General features: G+C 44.7%; 1 protein-coding gene across 3 annotated transcripts in view; it reads left to right on the top strand.

Moving 5' to 3' along the window:
- Positions 1 to 20,519, top strand: part of Dpp6 (dipeptidyl peptidase like 6) — a 945,197-nt gene that overhangs the window by 235,696 nt on the left and 688,982 nt on the right. Inside the window, exon 1 of one of the 3 annotated variants that reach the window (XM_074060135.1) lies at positions 13,433 to 14,108. The exons of the other annotated variants lie outside the window; for them this stretch is intronic. Coding sequence (XP_073916236.1) covers positions 13,875 to 14,108 — 234 coding nt within the window. The 5' untranslated portion in view covers positions 13,433 to 13,874. Of the gene's footprint in view, positions 1 to 13,432; positions 14,109 to 20,519 lie in introns of those variants that run through there. 3 annotated transcript variants of the gene reach the window in all.

The raw sequence follows: 20,519 nt of genomic DNA, 5'->3' as shown, positions 1-20,519 counted from the left end.
CCACATCTTTGTAGAAGTTGTATCCTAAGACAAAAGGAAATCAAGAAACAATTTGTTTGTGAATAATAGTCAAAACTATATTGGTTTTTTTTTTTGCACCTTTTATAGTCTTTTCAGTTCAAGGTTAATTCGAGATGCATGTTTTGATTCAGATATCTGAAAATTTTTATACTTAATGAAAAACCATGAGAACTGCAAAATCAGTAAGTTATACAGGAGCATCCTTGAGCTTGATAGGAAGACAGCCTTCTTGGGAACCAGCCAGGAGACAGCCAACTTTGGCCCTGGAAGGCATTTTAGAGAAGAAACCCCAATCTGCTTATATTCTGTGAATTTTTTTCTCTGCTACTATTTTCAAGAGTTCACTGGGGCAGATATGGTGTGGCACTGGTAGAAATAGCCTCCCAGGACCACAGTTGATATGAAAAGTATTTGTTTTTCTATTTCATCTGATGTTAGAAGCTAGCAAATCACTCCCCTGTATAAAAATCCATAGTGATAAACCCAGGGAAAGACTGTCTAGCTTGGCTTAGCAGCTTTCATATGATAGGAACCAAGATGTACTTCCATAACTTTGTTACAGTTCACTTAACAAATACTAATTGCTCTCCTTCTGAGTCCCAGGCACTGTGACAGTCACTGGGCAGGAGCAGTGAAGGAGGTAGAGATGTCCTTCATCTTAGGGAGCTCCTGCTCTCAATTATAGACTGAAAATCATCTCCTAATTTGATTGCTAATATGGCTGGCCAGTGGCGCAGAGTCCTCAGTCAAATCTCCCTGTCACTGGAATTCACCCAGCAGAGCAGCTCCCAACAGATGCCACCTTACATTGCATTTCTGTGGTGAAGAGTGCTTAGAGAGAAGCATGGTTTTAATAAGATCTCTCCTCATTTGGATTCCTCTCTGTGTACCAGAGTTCTGTGCACAAATTTGAACCAAACAGATTTTGTTCTTCTTAGAGAACTATAGCCAGTCATGGCCAACCGTGGTAAATAATCAGCCATGTGTGTTGCGTGACTAAATGATTAGCACCAGGCACAGTAGAGAAGTGTATTTTATGAGACAGACAGACAGACACAGTGAGTTATCAACAGGACTAGCAGAACTCCTGAACAGTCAAGGAGACCATTTGGAGGGAGGGGCTTTTGCACCAGGTTCTGAAGAAAGGTTATGATGATGCCACTTGGAAATTCAATTTCACAACTTCCTGGACTCTGTTTCCAGTGAATTACTCATTGCAGTGACAGAAATAAGTGCACGAAAGACTCCTGGGGATTTTCCTGTACAATGTAGCACTGAGAGAGTCCTGAGGTGAACCACAACCCTCTGACGCTTATACCACGGGACCTTTAAAACTATTAGATAAGATGACATATACAAAACATATGATTACAAAGCTACCTCAAACTGAATCTGTGACTATTCTTCAGTAAACCCTTCATGGGCTGAAAGTCAACACATAGATTCGGAGTTCACTGGGAGGTACTCCATGGACCTACTGATGTCCTAGCTTCTCACGCCATTGCCAGTTTTAAAAATCTGACAGAAAACAAATTATAATTTTCTCCTCCAAATGTCTCTATAGCCCTTCCAGAATCAGAAAACACAAATTCTTCCAGAAGAGGGGCCCGAAATTGGCCGGTGAGGCTGCTCTCCCAGGTTCCAAGCTTCTATGCTGTTTTCTCAGAAGTCATGTGAGCTCAGAGGCATGGCCTCTCCCCTCTGGATTTCCTTTTATTCTGTAAGAAGAAGAATGTGAGAGGTTGAGTAAACCAATCCAGGCTCAGTAATGCTTGTTTTAAATCCAGGACTGCCACCAATACAGCTCTTAGCGTTCCCTCAGTTTTTCAGGGCTAGATCTGCATCCTAGCAAAGTCCCAAAGGATTAAAATGAAAAGACCAAAAGTGGTCCAGGAACACCTCTGAGCCACGAAATTCTTTGCACATGAACCAGGCTATGTGACATGTCTGTCCTCCATGATGAATGAAATTAAGCCCATTATTAGCCCTCCTTCTCTTCCTGGGACATCTGACTTCAATAAACAAGAATATTTCTCAGAGAGTTTCAACCATTTGTAGACAGAACAGCAGTCTTCCTTTTCATAGGAAACAAGGTCTTCTAAAAGGCTGTCTCATCTTCCATGTGAGGACTGGAATGCAGAAATGCTGTGATTGGAAGGAAGGCCTTCCTGTAGTCAGCTGGGGCAGGAAGGCAGAATGAAGCCTGCATTTTTGAACTCACACAGCACCCTCAAGTGGCTACATGGTGCTCTCAGTGTGCCAGCGCTTCCACAAGACCCTGTTGCTGTTTCCTTTTGCCTGGGCTTTTCTGTTGGTCTGTTGCTTTTGTTTTTGCAATTGGTTGAACTTGCTAGAGAGTCATCAACATGAAAAGCCTCAAAGGATCTGTAGGTTGTTTTGCAATGGAGGGATTCTATCACAGGAGGTGCTGTTGGTGTGGAGTGGGGGAAAGAGAAGCAATAAGCAAAGGAAAATGCAGGAGTCTGTAAAACTGGCTTTATCTGCTTTTTCCATGTACTTTCATTGCCTGGATTGAGCCAAGGAACAAAGAGTACACGAGGTCCAAACAACCAAAATAAGCCACAGGACAAACAGACACCTCTACAAGCCTCTTTTCTGGCTCTCTTTTCCCCACATGAAGTTCTCTGTAAGAAACAGGTGATGTATGTTGACTCTGCTTCATGGCAGGCCCCTCCTTGATAAACAGGGCCAATGAACATGAAATATGGGATGAACTTCACATTCTAGTCAAAGGCCTTAAGCATCAAATGGTGCTGCCTCTCCCACATGCAATCCCAAAATTAAACTATATTTCATGAAATAATAAAAGCATGTGTGTGTGTTGAAAATAAGTTTCTTCCCAGATGTTCTGAGTGCAGAATTCTCTTTATGTTCACCTGGGATGGTATTTTTTCCTGCATTTTTTGATCCTCAGTCTGATTACGAGTGCCTGAAGGCAGCCTGGCCTGCCTGCTACTCACTGGCAAACCCAATAAACCAGCTGCTGTCCAGGTCACAGCAGCCTTGGTGCACTGGGCTCCGAATCAGCTTTTCTGGCACAAAGTCAAGGTTCACTTCATAGGAACCTTGTAAGGCAATAGGGATATCTGTGTGAAAGCACTTTAAGTATAAAGTGCTGATAAGCTCAAGAGTCTTGTTTTTTAAATAAATTAGTAAATCAATGACTATCTTCTTTCTTCCTTTCCTCTCTTCCATCCCCACCTTTGGCTGTTTTGAAAGGCCAGTACACCTCTGTGGCTTCTCAACCCTGCATAGAGAATATCTCACAAACCTTGTTCTTATCATTTCACATAAGTAAGAAGCCTTTGAGCATTGAAATGCCTTTTCCTCCAGTTGTTCTAGTTGAAGGATTGTGTAAAGTCAAGAGAAAGCCCAAATAACAGTAGCATTTCCCCCAGAGTTATGGACAATGGCAAACAAAATTCAGGTAGAAATGCTTAATGATGATGTTTTAAATTTATTAACTATAGGCAACCACAGTTTTCTTTTAGAGTACAGGACGCAAAGGTTTTGAGTTTCTTCCTCCCTACTCAAATGTAAGAATGTATTTGAAACTCTCAGAGCCCTGTGTTGTAGGTAGAGCTGATAGGTTTAGCTTTCCTTAACATCTTACATGCTCTAGACAGGAACACTGATGCTTAGTGACTTTTTCTAGTGTGAAGAGCCAGTCCACAGAAGGACGAGGAGTCCAGCTGTATCCTTCAAGGACACTTTTGTTGCATAACAATTCTTGGGGGAGGTGGAGGTTAGAGGAGAGGGGCACAAACAACGTATACACATATAAGTAAATGTAAAAACAATAAAAGGAGAAAGAAATTTTCTGACTGAAAAGGGCTGAAACTGGGGGTTCTACATGGAATGGGGGAGGGCTCTGGTTTGTGTCAAAGAGGTTGCAGCAGCTCTGAGCAGCACATCCTCACCCATCTGTGTTCAAAGAGAAAACAGGAAGAGGTGATGATGAGGGAGGAAACAGAAAACAGGAAGAGGTGATGATGGGGAGGAAAATAATCTTTACAATATCTACCCAGAAAACTCTTTGTTTCTCTTTAGACAAAGGAACACCCTTAACTTGAGGCTGGACGTGCTGTTTTGGTGGGAGACAAAGGGGAAGAGACATGGGTATAGCAGTTGGGCAGCTCTCAGTAATGAATAAAGACATGGACCATGTTCACAGAAACATTTCATCTCATTTCCTCTGTAAAACAGAACAAAAATCATTGGTTTTCTCCAACGCACTAACTCAGTGGGTGACACACACCTTTCACACATGCAGTACAGTACACGACTAGGGCTGTTTTCAGGTGGCTGAGCAACAGGAGGTATCTTTGAGAATGTGTCTGTCATTCCCTGAGAAGTTAGGTCTGGCCAATACAATAAGGAAAATGGTAAGAAGACATTCTCCATGAGCTGAAAGTCACAGAATCCATGACAAGGTGACAGCTAGCAACCTAAGGGATTCTCCAGCATCCTTCTCACAGATGATACTGGAACTAGAATTGCACTGAACTTGGTGGTGTTTTTGTTTTTCTCAAATATCAAGGGCAACAATGGGAAATAGAAGAGTATAAATCACTTCTACTGAGTCTTCCTGTAGCTTCATGAGTTGGTTCAAGAAGTTGCATCTTTCCACTTTAATCAAGAATAGAAACCAAGAATAGTCATGAGATGTTCTGCACATTTGAGATGTCATCATCTTAAGTGGCTATTTTTCATCATATGGACAAATTCAAGCAGGCTGCCTTCCCAGGAAATCAGAAGCCACCCATGTTGTTCTGGTTCTGAACTTTTTTGATGGGAGGACTTAATACAATGCAGATGTAATCAGTGGATAAAACGTTAGACCAGTACCTGTTCCAAGTCTTCATCATTGTGTGAATATACTATCTGAAAGTCAAGAGTATAAGTAGGTAACTTATTTGAAGTCCTCATTGTATCTTAGAGTACTCATGATTTCTGTATTCTATCTTGTAGTATATCGTGGATTTGATAATTTTATGTTATTTGAGCAAATTGCCTACTCAAGAAAGATACTTATCTTTTGGATTTTAATATCCCAATTGGGAAACTCAGCATTCACTGAGACCACAACCAGCCATTTACATCTCATTTTGACTTGAACTAGGCTGTGGATGATACAAGAGCTTGAGAGAGGGAAATAAAAGAAAGAATCCTGAAAGGCAGATGTAAATACAGCCTTACACTGCTTCATCTTGTACCCCAAGATGGCTAAAAAATGCTTCAAAATCCTTTGAAAGCATTAATTTATCCAACTTTCCCTCTGAAGATTGAAAAGGATCTGTATAAATGATGCAATTTGGGTATTGTTGGGTTATAAAGAGATGTAATGGCAGTGATTATGGGTACATTGCAGAGAATTGAGGTAATGGGAGCCATTGGGGCTTGAAGCACAATCCAAGGAACAAATGGGATCCACCTCATCCTATTGTAGCCAGAGTCAGTGCTGCTGCTGCTGGGAGTGAGGAAAAGAGCTGTTCAAATTGCAGGCTTACATGACTAATGGATTTATTTAGCCAACAGGCAATTTCTGTTTACCTGTCAAGCAAAATACAAATATAAGTAATTGTAAGGGGAATTACTTTTTTGAGTTCCAAATTACTATGATTCAAAATGCAATTAGTAGCATAGACAAACCTATTTTAACCTTTATGAGAAGGAAATTGTTCAGCAGTGAAGTGGAGTGGAGTTGATGGGGTTGCTGTCCACCGGGAATTGAATTACCCAGAGAGGCAAATGGGCAGCTTCTTTCAGTTTGATTGCTCCTAACATCATCAGTTGTCACTAATGAGAACCCACTGTCTCATGTCTGACACACCCACGAACCATGACTCAGAGCTCTGCACTGACATCTCTTGTATTTACTCATGGAGATGGGACACACAGCACATTCAGTCTACCTGGATTGGAAATTGTACTTAAGACCTATCTTGTGTGTGTGTGGATTCTTACCTAGAAACATGCTCCATGGTGCACAGCATGTGTTGAAATTCAAGGAAAACGGTTAGCCACCCCAAATAGCATCAGCCTGTTTTTAAATTTGTAGGTGGATTTCATGGGAATTTGGAAGAAATCTTAAGTGATGGTGAAAAATAAAATAAAATGGATTTTATAATTAACACTTTAACGTGCTTTAAAGGAGTAGATTCAGGGAAATTAAGTTCATAAAAGTCAGTTTTCAGCTTAAATATGTTTATTAACTTCATTGATTTTTAATTAAGGACAGGTTTTTCTTTATTGCATTATTTAAACCAATGAGTCCAAAGCAGAGGCACTGAGTTTTTTTTTTTTTTTTTTAATGAAATCAATTTTTGAAAGCAAAGCCTTTTTTCCTTGCAGTTCTGCAGTGGTCTGCCAAATTGGGTTTATTTTGGCAAGATGGGAGAGACTCTTTGCTAAAGTCAAGGTCAAAGTATCTCTGAGGTGGGCACCTGGAGTCACAACATGTAGCTTTCACCCAGCTTTTGCTTCTGCTGTGATGTGACAGTTCCCTTTTGGCTACCGCCTTCTTCCCGAGATGATCCTTAAACATTAGCTCAAAGGTAAGACAGGATCCAAATATGTCCCCCAAAGATGACTGTACTCCCTTCTATTGTGACTTTGAATGAATGGCTAAGATAAGCCTCATTTCAATGAGGAAGGGGGCTTTCTTTTTACACTCTTGTAAAGTCCTCACTCTGCAGAGAACCCTTGTTAGATCCTCTAAGTGTGTAGGCCATTTTCTGGGAACAAATGAGCATTTGGGTGAGTCTTTCCAGTTGCCTTAGTACCACAGAGACAACGGCACCAGTGCGTTGTTTCTCAAACTTGAGTGTGTGCCCAAGTCACCTGGAGGGTTTTGAAAGCACAGAAGTGCCGAGCTCAGCCCAAGTTATTTCAGTAGGTCTGCAATGGTCCCCCACAATTTGCATTTCTAATGTCTCCAGACAGATGAAGTTTAAGCTGCTGGGCCAGAAACAACTCTCTGAAAGGTACTGCCTCAGTGGACTTGAATTGCTACCTAGTGCTCCAACAATAAAAGCCAGGCTTGTGATCTGAGGAGCATGTTTGTAACCCAGTGGTTTCCAGCAGTCTGTTTCTACTACAACTAGCAGTCCTGCAAATGTACCAAAATGAGCAAGAAATTGAGAAAAGTGCATCTAGTCACAAAAGGAAAGCATTATCAGTCTGAGTGTGTGTAGCCTTGGGCCTGATTCACCTCGAGGCCTGTTGACTCATCTATATGAGCGCAAGTTCACGTCCTCAGCATGTACAACTGCTGGCTCCTAGTGGGCATTTGGGAATAAGTAAATGAAATGAAATGCAAATGGTGACATTAGCTATACTATTCTCCACGCCTAGATCTGGTTTTGTATTAGTTAGGCAGTGATACTAGCCCAGTGTGTCACAAACTATTCCCAAATGCAATGGTCTAGCCAACACACATTCATCCCGAGACCCAAATGTCCACAAGCCAACTGGGGATCAGCCGGTCTATACTGGTCTCGGCTGTGCTCTGCTCTGTGCTCCCCACCTGCTTGGCATAGCCCTAGGCTGCAGATGGGATTCAGGTCTGCTCCACATGTGTCATTCTCAAGACCAGGCCAAAGCAGCAGCAGCTAGCAGGCAAATTCCCTCGCAGTGGATGGCCAGAGGGCAGAGGGCAGACAGCCATGTAAGTGCCTGCGTCACGAACATGTCACAGGGTCAAGCTCAAAGCCAGCAAGTCAAGTAAGGACGCTTTCCTGAAGTGGGTGTGGATGAATGACTATCCTGGACAGCATCCCAGGTTGCCATGTTTTGAATATGGAAATAATGACTTACCTCAAGGTGAGTCACAGGACCTAGAAACTTGTGGCTTGAAAGTGGAGTCATGTGTTTGACTGCACTGTGGTCTAAGAAGAGGAGGTTGCTGTTCAGATTGCCCATGGTTCCACACCACGTGCCATGGTCAGTGGGTTGTTCATGTTTGCACACGCTCTTTCCTCGCCCTGGTCATCTGCTGATTGTTTTTCATTGGTGCTATTTGCCCTCAAACTCATGACCACCCTGCCTCAGCCTCCTGAGTGCTAGAGTCACAGACCTGGGCTGCCACAACCATCTAGGAAAGGATTTCTGAAGAGACCTTTTGCATTTCAGCCAGTGGATGTTCAGGAAGAGGCTGCATGTCTCCCACCCTATCCACTCCCCATCTGTTGCCCTGTCCTGACCCGAGGGCAGGTCACCATCACTTTGGATGTTTAAAGGAAGCTGTCCTCCCTCTGTCTCCTGGTACCTTAAGGCCATTGCACTGTAGGGAGACGTGCAAGAACACACTGGAGCTGGTGGTGCTGGGCTGGCGGCTGATCAATCTTCCTTTATTTTCAGGCAGTTTCAGGCAGATCAGCTTTCTCTTTCTGCTCCCAGTCAGTCTTCCCCTATGTCCAGTCCTGATGCTCTTTCTAGGTGTGCATCATGTCCCCTTTCCTCTCTTTGAAACCTCAGTAATTTTCAGTGGAGTGAGGTTTCCCGCTTTCTGTAAGTCTTCATTAGCCCACGGGTGAGAGCTGATTTACACAGTGCAGATTTACAAGCTGGGATCCAGTCAGAGAGGATCCTGCACTTCACCAAACTATTTCTATTTCACTGTTGCTTCCAAGTCAAAACCTGACTATTCCTCTGCATGACATGCTGCTAATGTCCCCAGGGGATGGTCTGGGCCCTGTGTTACCTTCTGTGTCTGGGGCTCATTAGTGTCACTTGCACATTAAAGGAGACATACTTAGCTGAATTCACTGCATGCAGGGAAGTATGTAGTCTGAGGGCCGAGGAGCTGGAGAGGAACTTCAGAGCATGAGTCAGACCCTGAAAATCTAATCACACAAGATCTATAAAGCAAGATCTTTCAGAGACCAATGGGGCCGTGTTCAAATGATCTCCAGGGACAAACAGAAACACAGATTCCTCTGTATCCCATGATCTAAGATTCCAGAGAGCCTTGAAAAGCAGTGTGGAAGCTGAGTGTGTAAACAGAAAATGTGCAGTGATAGAAATTTGTACCTCATCTAGGATGAGAAGTGATTATTTGTATAGCATTGGAGACAACTTTGCTAAAAACCAAGATTACCTAAGTATTCCGAGAGCAGCGAGGAGATTTTAGAGAAAAAAAAAATAGGACTACTGATATTGATCCAGACAAAGGGAAAAAATGAAAGGCAAGAAAAAGAGAGCAAGGGAAAGAACTAGAAAATGGAAGAAAAGAATTAGATCATGGTCAAGTGTAAAGGGAGAGGTGAAGAATGAGAGAGAATCCATAAAGGAAGATGGAGAGGGGGTGGCAAGCCCTCCAAGGGGCCAAGGATGAAACAGTTTGACTAGGGCAACACCAGCCATTTAGCTGAATCCATGGTTTTCTGACTTACTTGGCAATGAACCTGAACTCTTGCACTGATTTATCACTTGTGTTTGTGTACAGGTCTCTAGGGTAGTTAGTGGCATGTATGACTTGAACTGTGTAAAAACCAGGCAGTTGAACAGTGGCAGTGCTAAAGAGTTATTGGGAGATTAAGCTTTGACTTTATTAATTTTAGAGAAAGACTTTCTTGAGTTAAAATAAATGTTTTTCTTTAAACCATAAATATGTAACTCTCAAGTAAAAAGCTCAAAATTAACACAGTTCATACTTCATGTCTTTGAAGAGCCCAGAATAACAATACCTCTGTGTGTGTGAAAGCATACATTGCAAGTTCCTGTTTGAAAGTTTGTGAGGTCATACAACCCAGTCTCTAACTTGTAGTCATCTTGCGAAAAGCAAACAATAACAACACACACACTAAAGAACATTTTTTGAGAGCTAGAGAGAAAGAGACAGAGATTTTCAGAGTTGAGGCTTTGTGTTTATATATTTTGTCAAACTTCCCAAATATTTGTTTTATTTCTCTGCATTTGTAGGTTAAGATGAAAGTATCTAAAAGATTCTGCTGCCCAGTGTTTAGGGAAGACCTTCCCTCAGAGTATGGTAATTGGCTATTTTATTTCTCCAAATAGTACAGGAAAAGATAAAAATCTTAAACATGGTTCTGCTCGCCTCCCTTACTGTCCAGTGAAAAAGGTGTTAACTGCAGAATGTAATTCTCCTAAAAATAAGCAGACCTCTTACCTAAAGAAGTCATGCCTAGGCTGCTTGAGTCCACATAGTTTTGGTTTCCCTACAATGCTTAGCTTGCAGGTAGACCAAAGTCCCCCTGCAAAAGTACAAAAGTGACTATCCATCACATTTTACAGAATCTGCTTAATTCCAGTGACTTATGACATTTGATTTGTAAATTAGTTCTCACATCTTTACTTCATATCCAAGGAAAAGCAATCCTATGAAACCAGAGAGAAAACTGGGCTGGTGGGCATTTTCCTGTAAGCAGCATTGAGGAATTAGAATCTTGACATGAAATAGTCCACAACATAATTTAAAAATTGACCCAATAAGTGGTAGTGGAAATCTGCTTCCATACAGTGTACTTAAGATGCTACAGGTCAAGCTGAGTGCAGGGAGATATTGACCTGTTTCCTTTGGTGACCTGAAATGCCCTTGGGTGTTATGTCTGGGGGTTGGGGGCTGTCAGAGGTAAGAACTGAATTAATTCTGCTTCATAAGTGGTATAGCTTACCCCTCTCTAAAACTGAGTCACTTCACTCATTCTAAAATGCAAACCGGCTGACTTTGCACAGGGACTTCAGAGCCCCGCAGCCTCTGAAGATGCTCTGTGATTTTCCAGCACGTATGAATGAGTGCATAAACACACATGCACGTCCTCCCACAGGGTCTCCCAGCCACTAAAGTGCTCCTAGGAGCATTGTGTTCACTGTGCAAGGTGAAAGAAGGTAGCCAATTCTTCCCGGCACACCTGAGGAACACCTGTGTGCTCCCGTTGCTCTGTCCCTCCTCCCTGATACCTCATCTCCTTCTGCACCTGAGCCAGCCAGGCTCTTGCTCCTTCCGGCTCGCCTCTCTTTTCCTCCATTTCTCCTGTTTAATTTCCAGATTCGCTTCTCCAGAGAGAAAAAGTTCTAGTTTTTTTTTCAAATAATTTTAAATAGAAATCACATGTTTAGAATAATTTAAGTACGATTTGTAACTTTGACCAAGGTATAATTTGAATGCTTACAAGCTCACTTGAGAAAATGACTTTTAAAAGTGAGGCACATGTGCCTTTGTTGATTTGTTATTCAATCTGTTAATAAATAAGAGCTTCAGTTTTCAATCTGTGATTGTTAATATGTGCTCATCTATATTGTTTGTGATATATTATTACTGTGTTTTGTATGAAATGTATTAGTGATACATATGTATATAGCTTATTATAGCATGTGTAAAAATATACACGCACAATCAGCATTACACAGACAGCATGTATGTGTAGTGAAATGTCAGAATCTTGATGCTGCAGGAAGGCAGGAGCTTTCAGGTCTGCTAGGGAACACATCTTCCCCCCAAAACACAGCTGGAACTGGGAGGGGATGGGAGCTAGATTTTCTGCTTACCTAAACCGGGATGACTTTTTGAATTTAATATGAGTCTTGCTTTTGCCTTGGTGGGTCTTCAGAGTGAAGCAGGGTGGAAAAACCCTCCCCACCCCCAGATGCTTCTGTCGTGCAGAGTCTCCCTTGCTGTGCACCTTGTAGCTTTTGGGATACTGGTTTTTACATTTGCTGTAAAAGGAAAAATGTTTTTAAAAGTATTTTAATAGTTGCAAGTGTTTCTTCAAAGTAGACAGGACTGTGGAACCAATGATGGGCGTGGTATAATTTTGATAACTGAAAACTCTAACTGGATTGAGAACCTGGGGAGGGGAAAAGGAGAAGGGGCGTGGCTGGGCTCTCTCCCCAGCAGATCCCTACTCACTGAGGACATGGAGGGAGGAGACAATTTCAGGAACTGGCAGGCCTCTAACTGGACTTGCTGGATTTGGGGCAAGGATGCCAGGAGAGGCCAGTGGACTCGGTGGGCCCTACCGGGGTAAGCCCTCCGCGTCGCCTGCTGAATGGCCAACTGGTTTGTGATTTTGAAAACCAAACTGGAAATAGGGAATCCGAGGAGGAGCAGGGAGCGCCACTGAGTCTGGGAGAAGAAGAAGACCACTTTCCTCACTGCGGGAAAGAGTGACAGAGTCTGTGGACAGGTGCCAGCATCCCCCACCTGTCCTTCCCTGGGAGTTTCAGGTTCCTGTTTGGCTGGTGCCCAGGATGGGACGAGGTGACCCAGCCTAGAAGGGGGGCTAGCAGAAGGGAAAGGGCTGCGCAAGGAGGAGATGGGGCGAGGGCAGGAAGGAAGAGCGCAGGGACCTCTAGAAAGACCAAGGAGGACTCCAGAAGGCAGAGGAAGGAGCCAGGCCTGCAGGGAGGGAAGGCCACACAGCGCCAGCTTTGGCGGAGTCGCGCAGGGAAGCAGTGCGCGCGTCTTTCCACACAGGGGCGCTGAAGCACGTTTTAATGCAGCAAAATGAGTTAATGCGAGGTCCAGGATGGCGCACAGCATTCGGGGTCACCGCGCCCCTCATTTGGGGGCGGAGCGAGCTTGGGAAAAGTTGCTGGCATCCCAGATGCTTCAGTCTCTTGCTAAAGAGATCGAAAATGAAAATGGAGCTCGTGATGCACACAAATGGACGGGCCCGAGTGGGGAGGAGCGTTTAATGGGATCGCTCTGAAGGCTTCCACTAGGCCTCCAGCAGCCTTTCCCTTCTGTGTCTTCCAGAGCGGGGGAAGGAAATGAAACTGCTCTGTTCCTCTTCTGGGTTTTGGAAGAAAGGTGGGGTCATCAGAAACCCGCGTCTCCCTCTGATCCTCCTGCAGGCCGGCCTCTCTGCCCTCTCCCAGCCCTTCCTGCTCGTTGGCGCCCCACTCGCACCCCCAAACCCTTAGAGGTCTTCGCTGTTGTTTCAAATTAGGCAAGAAAAGCTACAAGGAAAACACGAGGGGGAGCCCCTCGGAGGCAACCAAGCGCTGCCGCCAGGAGCCGAGGCTCGCGTGGTGGCCACAGAGCCGAGCCACGCACGGTGGACGGGGTGCACCGCTGCTGGGGGTAGCTGCATCTACTCCCCCCACCACGTGTGGGCCCCCCCCCCCCCGCCCGGCGCGGCGCTCTTCCCTACGCAGCTCTCAGCCCGCGCACCTGGGCGTGGGACCTCCGGCCGGGCTGAGAGGTCCTTGGTGTCCCCAGCGCGCACCCACCCGTCCCCGCACCCACGACCTGCGTGGCGCCCCGCCCTCCCCGTGCGCCCCCTCCGGGCTGTCAGCCCCCAGGCCACCCAGGCGCCATCCCCCGGCTCGGCGGGCACCGGGGCCGCGCTGGGAGGGGAAGGAGGAGCCGCGCGGGGGACCGGGCGGGGGAGCCAAGCTGGGAGATTCGCGCTGGCTCTGGATGCGCGCCGGTCTCTAGGTGGTGCCAAATAATGGGGCCTAGGCATTTCCCTCCCTTTATGTTATTTTGGTTTTCTCCTTCCTTCGATCTCTTTGCTTAGGCCGTACTTGGCCGTGGCAAGGAGTTAAAAAATAAAAATCAGAAAGAGAAAGCGAACACACAGCCCGACCCCTGGCTTGGCTGAGCCGCCAGGGAGGGGGCGGAGGAGGCTGAGCGAGGCAGAGTCGCCCAGCGGCGACTTGAGAGTGGCGCGCGGAGGAGCGGCCGCCGCGGTCGCCTTTCTTCTGCCGCTTCTTTCCCACCGCCTCCTTTTTCTTTCTTCTTTCTTTTTCTTTCTTTCTTCCTGTCTTTTTTTTTTTTCTGGATCGGGTGGGGAGCGGGATCCCGAGAGAGCAAAATATTAAAAAGCCCCAAAGACAGCCAGCGAGAGCGCGCCAGGCGACCGATGGCTTCGCTGTACCAGAGGTTCACCGGCAAGATCAACACCTCGCGCTCCTTCCCGGCGCCCCCGGAGGCCAGTCACCTCCTGGGCGGCCAGGGGCCTGAGGAGGACGGCGGCGCCGGGGCGAAGCCCCTCGGCCCGCAGGCGCAGGCGGCGGCGCCCCGGGAGCGCAGCGGTGGCGCGGGTGGCCGGCCCCGGTTCCAGTACCAGGCGCGGAGCGACTGTGACGAGGAGGACGTAAGAGCATCGCGGTGGGTGGGGGGCGGTGGCGGGGTCTTCGGCCCGGCGCCCGGGTGAGACGCGTGGGCCTGGCTGGTCTCTGGGCGCCCTCCCCCCTCCCCCTCCTCCCGAGCACCCACAAACACTCCCCTTAGCCTCAGATCTCGGTCACCGCGGTCCGGAGCGGTCTCTGTCTGCAGTGGCGGCGGCCAGGAGTTGGTGGCTGGAGCAAGCAGGGTTTGGGAGCTGCGCCTGCTGGAATCTGGGCTGGGCTTGCGGTGCACTAGATGCTTGAATGTCTGTTTGTCACCGCAGGCTGCGGTGGATCCCAAGGAGGGACCTGGATCTGTCAGTGTTTACAAGTTGATTGTGTTTTACTTTATTTCCTTGCTTCAAGGCTCAGGGAACATCAAGTGCAGTCTCTTAGTCCCCCTTCCACCTGTCACTGGAATCTCTCCCTGGGGCCCCTCCTCCCTCTCCACTCTGTACCTCGATGCCAGTGTCCCCGCTCCCCCTTTTTATGTTCCCCGGAGACCTTTGTAATGGTCTCCCGAAAAAATATTAAAGTACTAGCCTCAGAGCCCCCACTCATGCCCAGGGCCTCACACAGTTTTTGGTGGTAGGTGCCAGGCGGTGCCCATGTGGCTTCCAGCCTCAGGCCAGCAACTCCACCTTAGACTGCTTTTCTTCTTCAAAAAGTTCTCCCAGGGAAGTCTGCTCTGCTCTGGGCTGGAAGCCTGGGCTTCAAAGGTTGGATTTGCATATCACCCTAGTAACCAATGACTCCTGCAGGACACCCGGGGCTCCAGAGATAGATGAGTTGAACCACCTTATCTCCCATCGACCCCTTCCAGCAGTTCTGAGTGCCCACGGGACCGTGTGAGAAAGAGCTGTCGTTTTTCTCTGAGACTCTGTATTCTCAGGGAAAAAGAGAGAAATCTCCAACCAGCTCTCAGGCACGCAGGTCTGGCATGACTGGCACAGCCCTTAGAGAATGCAGCAGGTGTGTTGGGTTGTAGAAACCACTGTGTGTTCCTTTGAGGAGTTTCCCTCTGTGTGTGGGGGGGGGGGGAGTGCTTTGAGTAGAGTCTGAAGCACCTGTGTCCTCCCACAAGCCTCAGTCTTCATCCTCCCCCCCAGAGAAGCACATCTTCCCCACTGAACAGGATGTTATGGCCATTCAGTGTCCCATCTGGAGTCTCACTGCCTTACCATTGGTATTTATTTAGTGCAAGAGCTCTCTCTCTCTCTCTCTCTCTCTCTCTCTCTGTGTTTGTGTGTGTGTGTGTGTGTGTGTGTGCTTCTCCAGGGACAATTCTCAAATGCCAGGTCTCAGAAAACAGTGAGATTATGTTATTGGTAGCTTTTGTTTAGTTTTATGACAGAGGACTTGGAGGCATACCAGAGGTGACAGAAGTTTGTGGGAGATGTGGTTTGCACACACAGAAGCCCACAAATGCACAGTCCTGCATCTGGTCTTCATCAGACTTTCTTATTCTCTCCGATAATTTCCAGACGCCCCTGCTTAGATCAATACCAAAGACAGTCCCTCACTCAGTGAGCCAGCCCTGTGGAAAATGGATTAATTCTTCAGACATCTGGGTCAAGGGTGTTTCCTGGGGAAGGTGTGAATTTTTCAAGGTTCTGTTTGCGAGGGTCTCAGGGAAGACAATTGAGCTGCAATGCAGACAGAAAAGATACACTTTTAGCCTCAAATCTGACTTGCAACTCTACAGTCCTGGGTTTGGAGGGAGCCTGCTCTTGACAGGCTCTAGGTGTCGCTAGCAGAAAGGGAAGGCAAAGGCTGAGCCTCACTCAGCTGGTCTCCACCCATCTGGTTTTTGGTTTGGGTTTGTTTTTATTTTTATTTTTTTGGTTTGGGGGGAGGGAGGTTGATGTTTTGTTTTTTTAATCTTAGCTTGCAGCATATATTTTCTTCTCCTTTTCACATAGATCTAGAACTGCTTCTCAGTTAAAAGTATTAAACTGAGGAACGAATCAGAGATTCAACAACTGAAAATGATTCCCATCAATAGTGCTCCGAAAAAGAGCTCTAACTTAGTCATTCTTTGTCCGTAGCCATCTGGCCATAATAAGTATACATTTGCAAAAATGCATCACAATATTTCCTACCAGGTAGCAGATTTGTAGAGTGAACACCATAAGTGTTATTTTATATTTGATTCATGCTAAACAAATAGAATTTAGTCTTTCTTGCCACAAAAATACAAAAACGTCCATGTGAAGAGGTAGACGTGCTCATTACTTCACTATAGTAACCTTCTTGCCATTCATATATTATCCTATCCAGTAATATCATACATGTGTTGTGCCTACAAAGTAGCAGATTTGTGCACAATGAAAGCTTAAAATGTACAGTTAAACCAATGACATGGTACTAAATATAGTCTCAATTTCTTAAAAATTTTAATGTACTTTTTTCAGAAAAATGTTGGAAAAGTTAGGCCCCCAAATTGACTAAAAGAGAGATGTGCACATCAAAGTAGCCATTTTTCTTCTAGGAACATTTCACTTTACTAAGAAAGACACTGGATTTAACAACTACTTCTTAGATACTACCTTTGTCAAAATCGGAGCGTCTCTCCAACCTTTCCCAAGGAGCACATTGCACTGCCAAGAACTTTAGGGTCAACCCCACAGCTGTCCCTGTTGTATGGTGCAGTTGGGAATCCAATGCTTAATTGGGAGCTGTCCGGGGTGCTGATTACTTTAGCTCATTGGAAATCTCCATTACTTTTGTCCCAGCAGCCACAACCCAGGGCTGGCGACTTTATTGCTTTTCTGTGGCTCATCAGTTAGGGAAGCTGTTCCAATACACAGACACAGCCTCCTTGCCTCGGTCACTGTGGTGATGTCAAATGGCAAACTTTAAAACAGACGGGACTGTGCACATCTTGTCTTTCCATCCAGAGAGGGTCAGTTCTGAGAGGCAAAGTCTGACTTTGAGTAGAAAAAAAGCCAGAGGGTCTTCTATACCAGTTTCCTTATAAATCTCAGATTTATTTAAATGTAAGATCAGCCACTTCTATATTCACTTTGATGTAAAATTTACTGTAGGGATTAAAAAATAAGTTTACTCTTAATAGAAGTGTTGCTAGCAGTGATGTTTGATAGAATTAAGTAGTTTCCATTTGGAATCAATTGTGAGTAGTTTTAAAGTACTGAACTTAATCACGTCTTTACTGGAACATGCATTTTCAGAGTTACTGGGCTTTGGGGCCTGTGTACTGCCAGATGCCATCCTTTATCAAGGTCACATAATGGGTTTTTATATTCTTCATTTTTTGGTGACATGCAATTTCTAACAATACAACTGTGATGACAGCAGGATTTTTAAGCAGCAAACTGGCCAAAATAGGGATAGAATGACAAGTCACTGTTGTTGGTATCTATCAGCCAGATAGGTCCAAGTCTTCATTGTGTATGTCTTTGGCAACCATCTGCCCTTTCCCTTGACCTTGACCTTTCCGTGGTATGATCTCAGCATCTTGGTAATGTGCCCTTGGGATTTATACACTTTTATGATTGCTTTGTTAAATAGCTTGCCTCCATAAGTATGTGTATATACTGTATTATTTTCTACTGCTCTAATTTTAAGTGTTTTTTAAATTTTAATTTCACATTATTTTCCTAAGATGGAAAAAGACTAAACCTTTCAGCTGTTTTCTTGATCCCATGACTCTCATCACTCTCTTGCATCTCCAGGATGGAGGTGGGGTATCTCAGGGTTGCTTGGGCTTTACCTGGTGAGATCTGCAGAGTTGCAATGTCACTTATTCCCCATTCCGGTAGGGCCTATAAAGCAGAGGCTATTAGATGCCAAGGAAGTGCTCAATGAGCATGTGCTGCTGCTATTGCCAACAGTATCACCTGTTCTTCTCCCCTTCCCAGCCCTTCTTTCTTCTGTCTTCTCTGCCTGCAAGCAGAACAAAGATTGTCTCCACCAATCTCTACCATGTCCTGTCATCATTCTTCTTTCATTTTCCAGCTTCCCAAACAAGTGGCCCGCTACTGTTACCACCTTCCTGTTACCGACAGTCCTCTTTTCCTGGTGTAACTTGGGCATACGCATGCATTCTGTGCTGTCTTCACTATAGAAACTGCACACAGGATGTCACCAGTGTCCTCCAGACCACTCAATATAATGGCCTGTCAGAGGATGCCTCCTTTGTCTTGATGTTATGGGAGCTTTTGTTCTTGGTGACCACCACTCTGCTCCTCAGACTTCTTTTTAATTTCATGCCTTTCATGATGGTGCATGAATTCTCTCTCTCTCTCTCTCTCTCTCTCTCTCTCTCTCTCTCTCTCTCTCCCTCTCTCTCTCGCCCTCTTTCTCTCTCTCAACTCAGCCTTTGAGGTCTTTGGTAAATCATTCTTTCTTCTACCCTTTAAGGCTTTGGTCTCCAGTATCTTGTTCTTTCCCTCTCATGCTTTATTTGGAAGATGTATTATCTACCTTTGTGTAAAGGGAGCCCCATATATTCTGCAGTTTCTAAATAGAAGATAGTGAATATGGCTTTATTACCTTGATACACTTATCTTGGCTTTTCTTCTGAACATAATTAACATATTCAGAATTGGACAGTTCTAGACTTGCAAGGGCTTTGAAGAGCACATCTCCAGCTCTCTTCCAAGCTTCTGTACCACATCAAACAGCCCACTAGATCCTTTTTGTGGTGGTGAAAAAAATATTCACATGGAATATGTAATAACTTTATTTGAATTTCTCATTCCCCTTGTACTTGCCTATTTCAAATAAATGGTCATCTTAATCCTTAGATGTTTACCACTTGTAGGTATTGCCAGTCTGTCTGCTAGCATCCTGCAGTGTTTGTAAGCATGTAGCCACATTCTCTTAAGGCCTTGGTTTCTGTTTTGTGACCATAAGGCTTTCACTAGATAGGCTTTTTTTTTTTTTTGGTGGTATCGGGGCTTGAACTCAGGGCCTCACACTTGGCAGGTAGGTGCTATACCATTTGAGCCATATCTCCAGCCTTTTTTTTTTTTTTGCTTTAGTTATTTTTTAGATAAGGTCTCACATTTTTGCCTAGGACTGGCCTTATACTGCAGTCTTCCTGATCTCTGCCTCCCAAGAAGCTGAGATTATAGGTGTGCCTCCTCATGCTCGTGAATCAGATGAGCTTTGAAGTCTCCTTAGGTTACAGTAATATAGCACTATATCATAGCACCCTGCTGAATGTGGAAGGTTAGTACTGAAAAGATTAAAGTTCTGTGCTTCAGAACATATTTAATGCATAGGGAGTTTTTACTACTTAAAACAGCCTCACAATAAATGCTTAGGTAAAGGGAATAATTACATGAAATTTTAAAATGTAATTGTGTTAATAAAGCATTTTCTGGCATTGTACTACATCTCTAGCAAGATTGTACAAAAGTCTTCCTGCTCTTTCAGCACAGAGAATGTGGTCATCACTTGGAAGTTGTCTCGGTTACAAGAAAGCAATGTACTGATATCCGCGAAGAGGCCGTGCAAGTGGAATGATGGCTAGACCCAAAAATAGCATCAAAAATACCTTACCTCTGCACTGCACCTGCGATTTTCAAACCTCCACCACATGTGTCTCAATTCACCTTCACAGTTACCTTGCCTAGGGAGGAAAACCCTAACAAAGAGCTAGTGTTTTGGATTGGAAGGAAGGGTAAGCCTAATTGGTTTCCATTGGGTAGGTCAATTGTCAGCTGTGAACTACAAACAAATTTCAATGTGTTAACAAGCCATTGCTCTCCAAAGCCAGCCAAAAAACTGTGTGTGAAAAGGGAACATTACACCTTCCCAGTGGATTTGAGCTCTGTGTTGACAGTAAGGGATTTTTGAGGTAGGTTCCAGAGCCAACTTTATATGCTTTTCTTCTTCCTGCTAGTGCATACATTTCCCAAATATATTTGCATATGTTACCCATATCTATCAGGAAGACTGGAGTATGAGGATAGCATAATATATTTTTGACAACAGAATCATCTCATTTTCCTGCGTGAGATTAATATTCTGGTATCACTAGGCAGAGTGGAATTTTTCTAGATGTTGGCTTTGGACACTTCTTTTCTTTGTAAGATAGAATTTTCTAATTTCTTACCCAAAGCTTTTTATCCTGTAGAGTCAGAGTGATTAACGAGTTTAATTTTTGCAAGCAGCTGGCAGGAGCTGCTGAGTACGGTGTCCACGCTGACTGTACACAGCCCTGCTCCTTTTAATTACTCTGATGATAACGGCGTCAATCCAGTGCGTGATTCTTTCATTGCATTGCTATAAAAATAATAGTCACCGTGGTCCTTTTAAAATTAAATTCTGATTAATAAATTTAGTATTGAGGGCGTTGAGACCATGTGTTTTCTTATCAGGCACATTGATTTGATTTTATAGACATATAAAATATATTCTGCCTTTCC

Source organism: Castor canadensis, chromosome 2, assembly GCF_047511655.1.
Source record: "Castor canadensis chromosome 2, mCasCan1.hap1v2, whole genome shotgun sequence".
In the NCBI taxonomy this organism is placed as follows: Eukaryota; Metazoa; Chordata; class Mammalia; order Rodentia; family Castoridae; genus Castor; species Castor canadensis.
The sequence above is the reverse complement of the archived record's forward strand: the minus strand, read 5'-3'. Positions and strand labels throughout refer to the sequence as shown.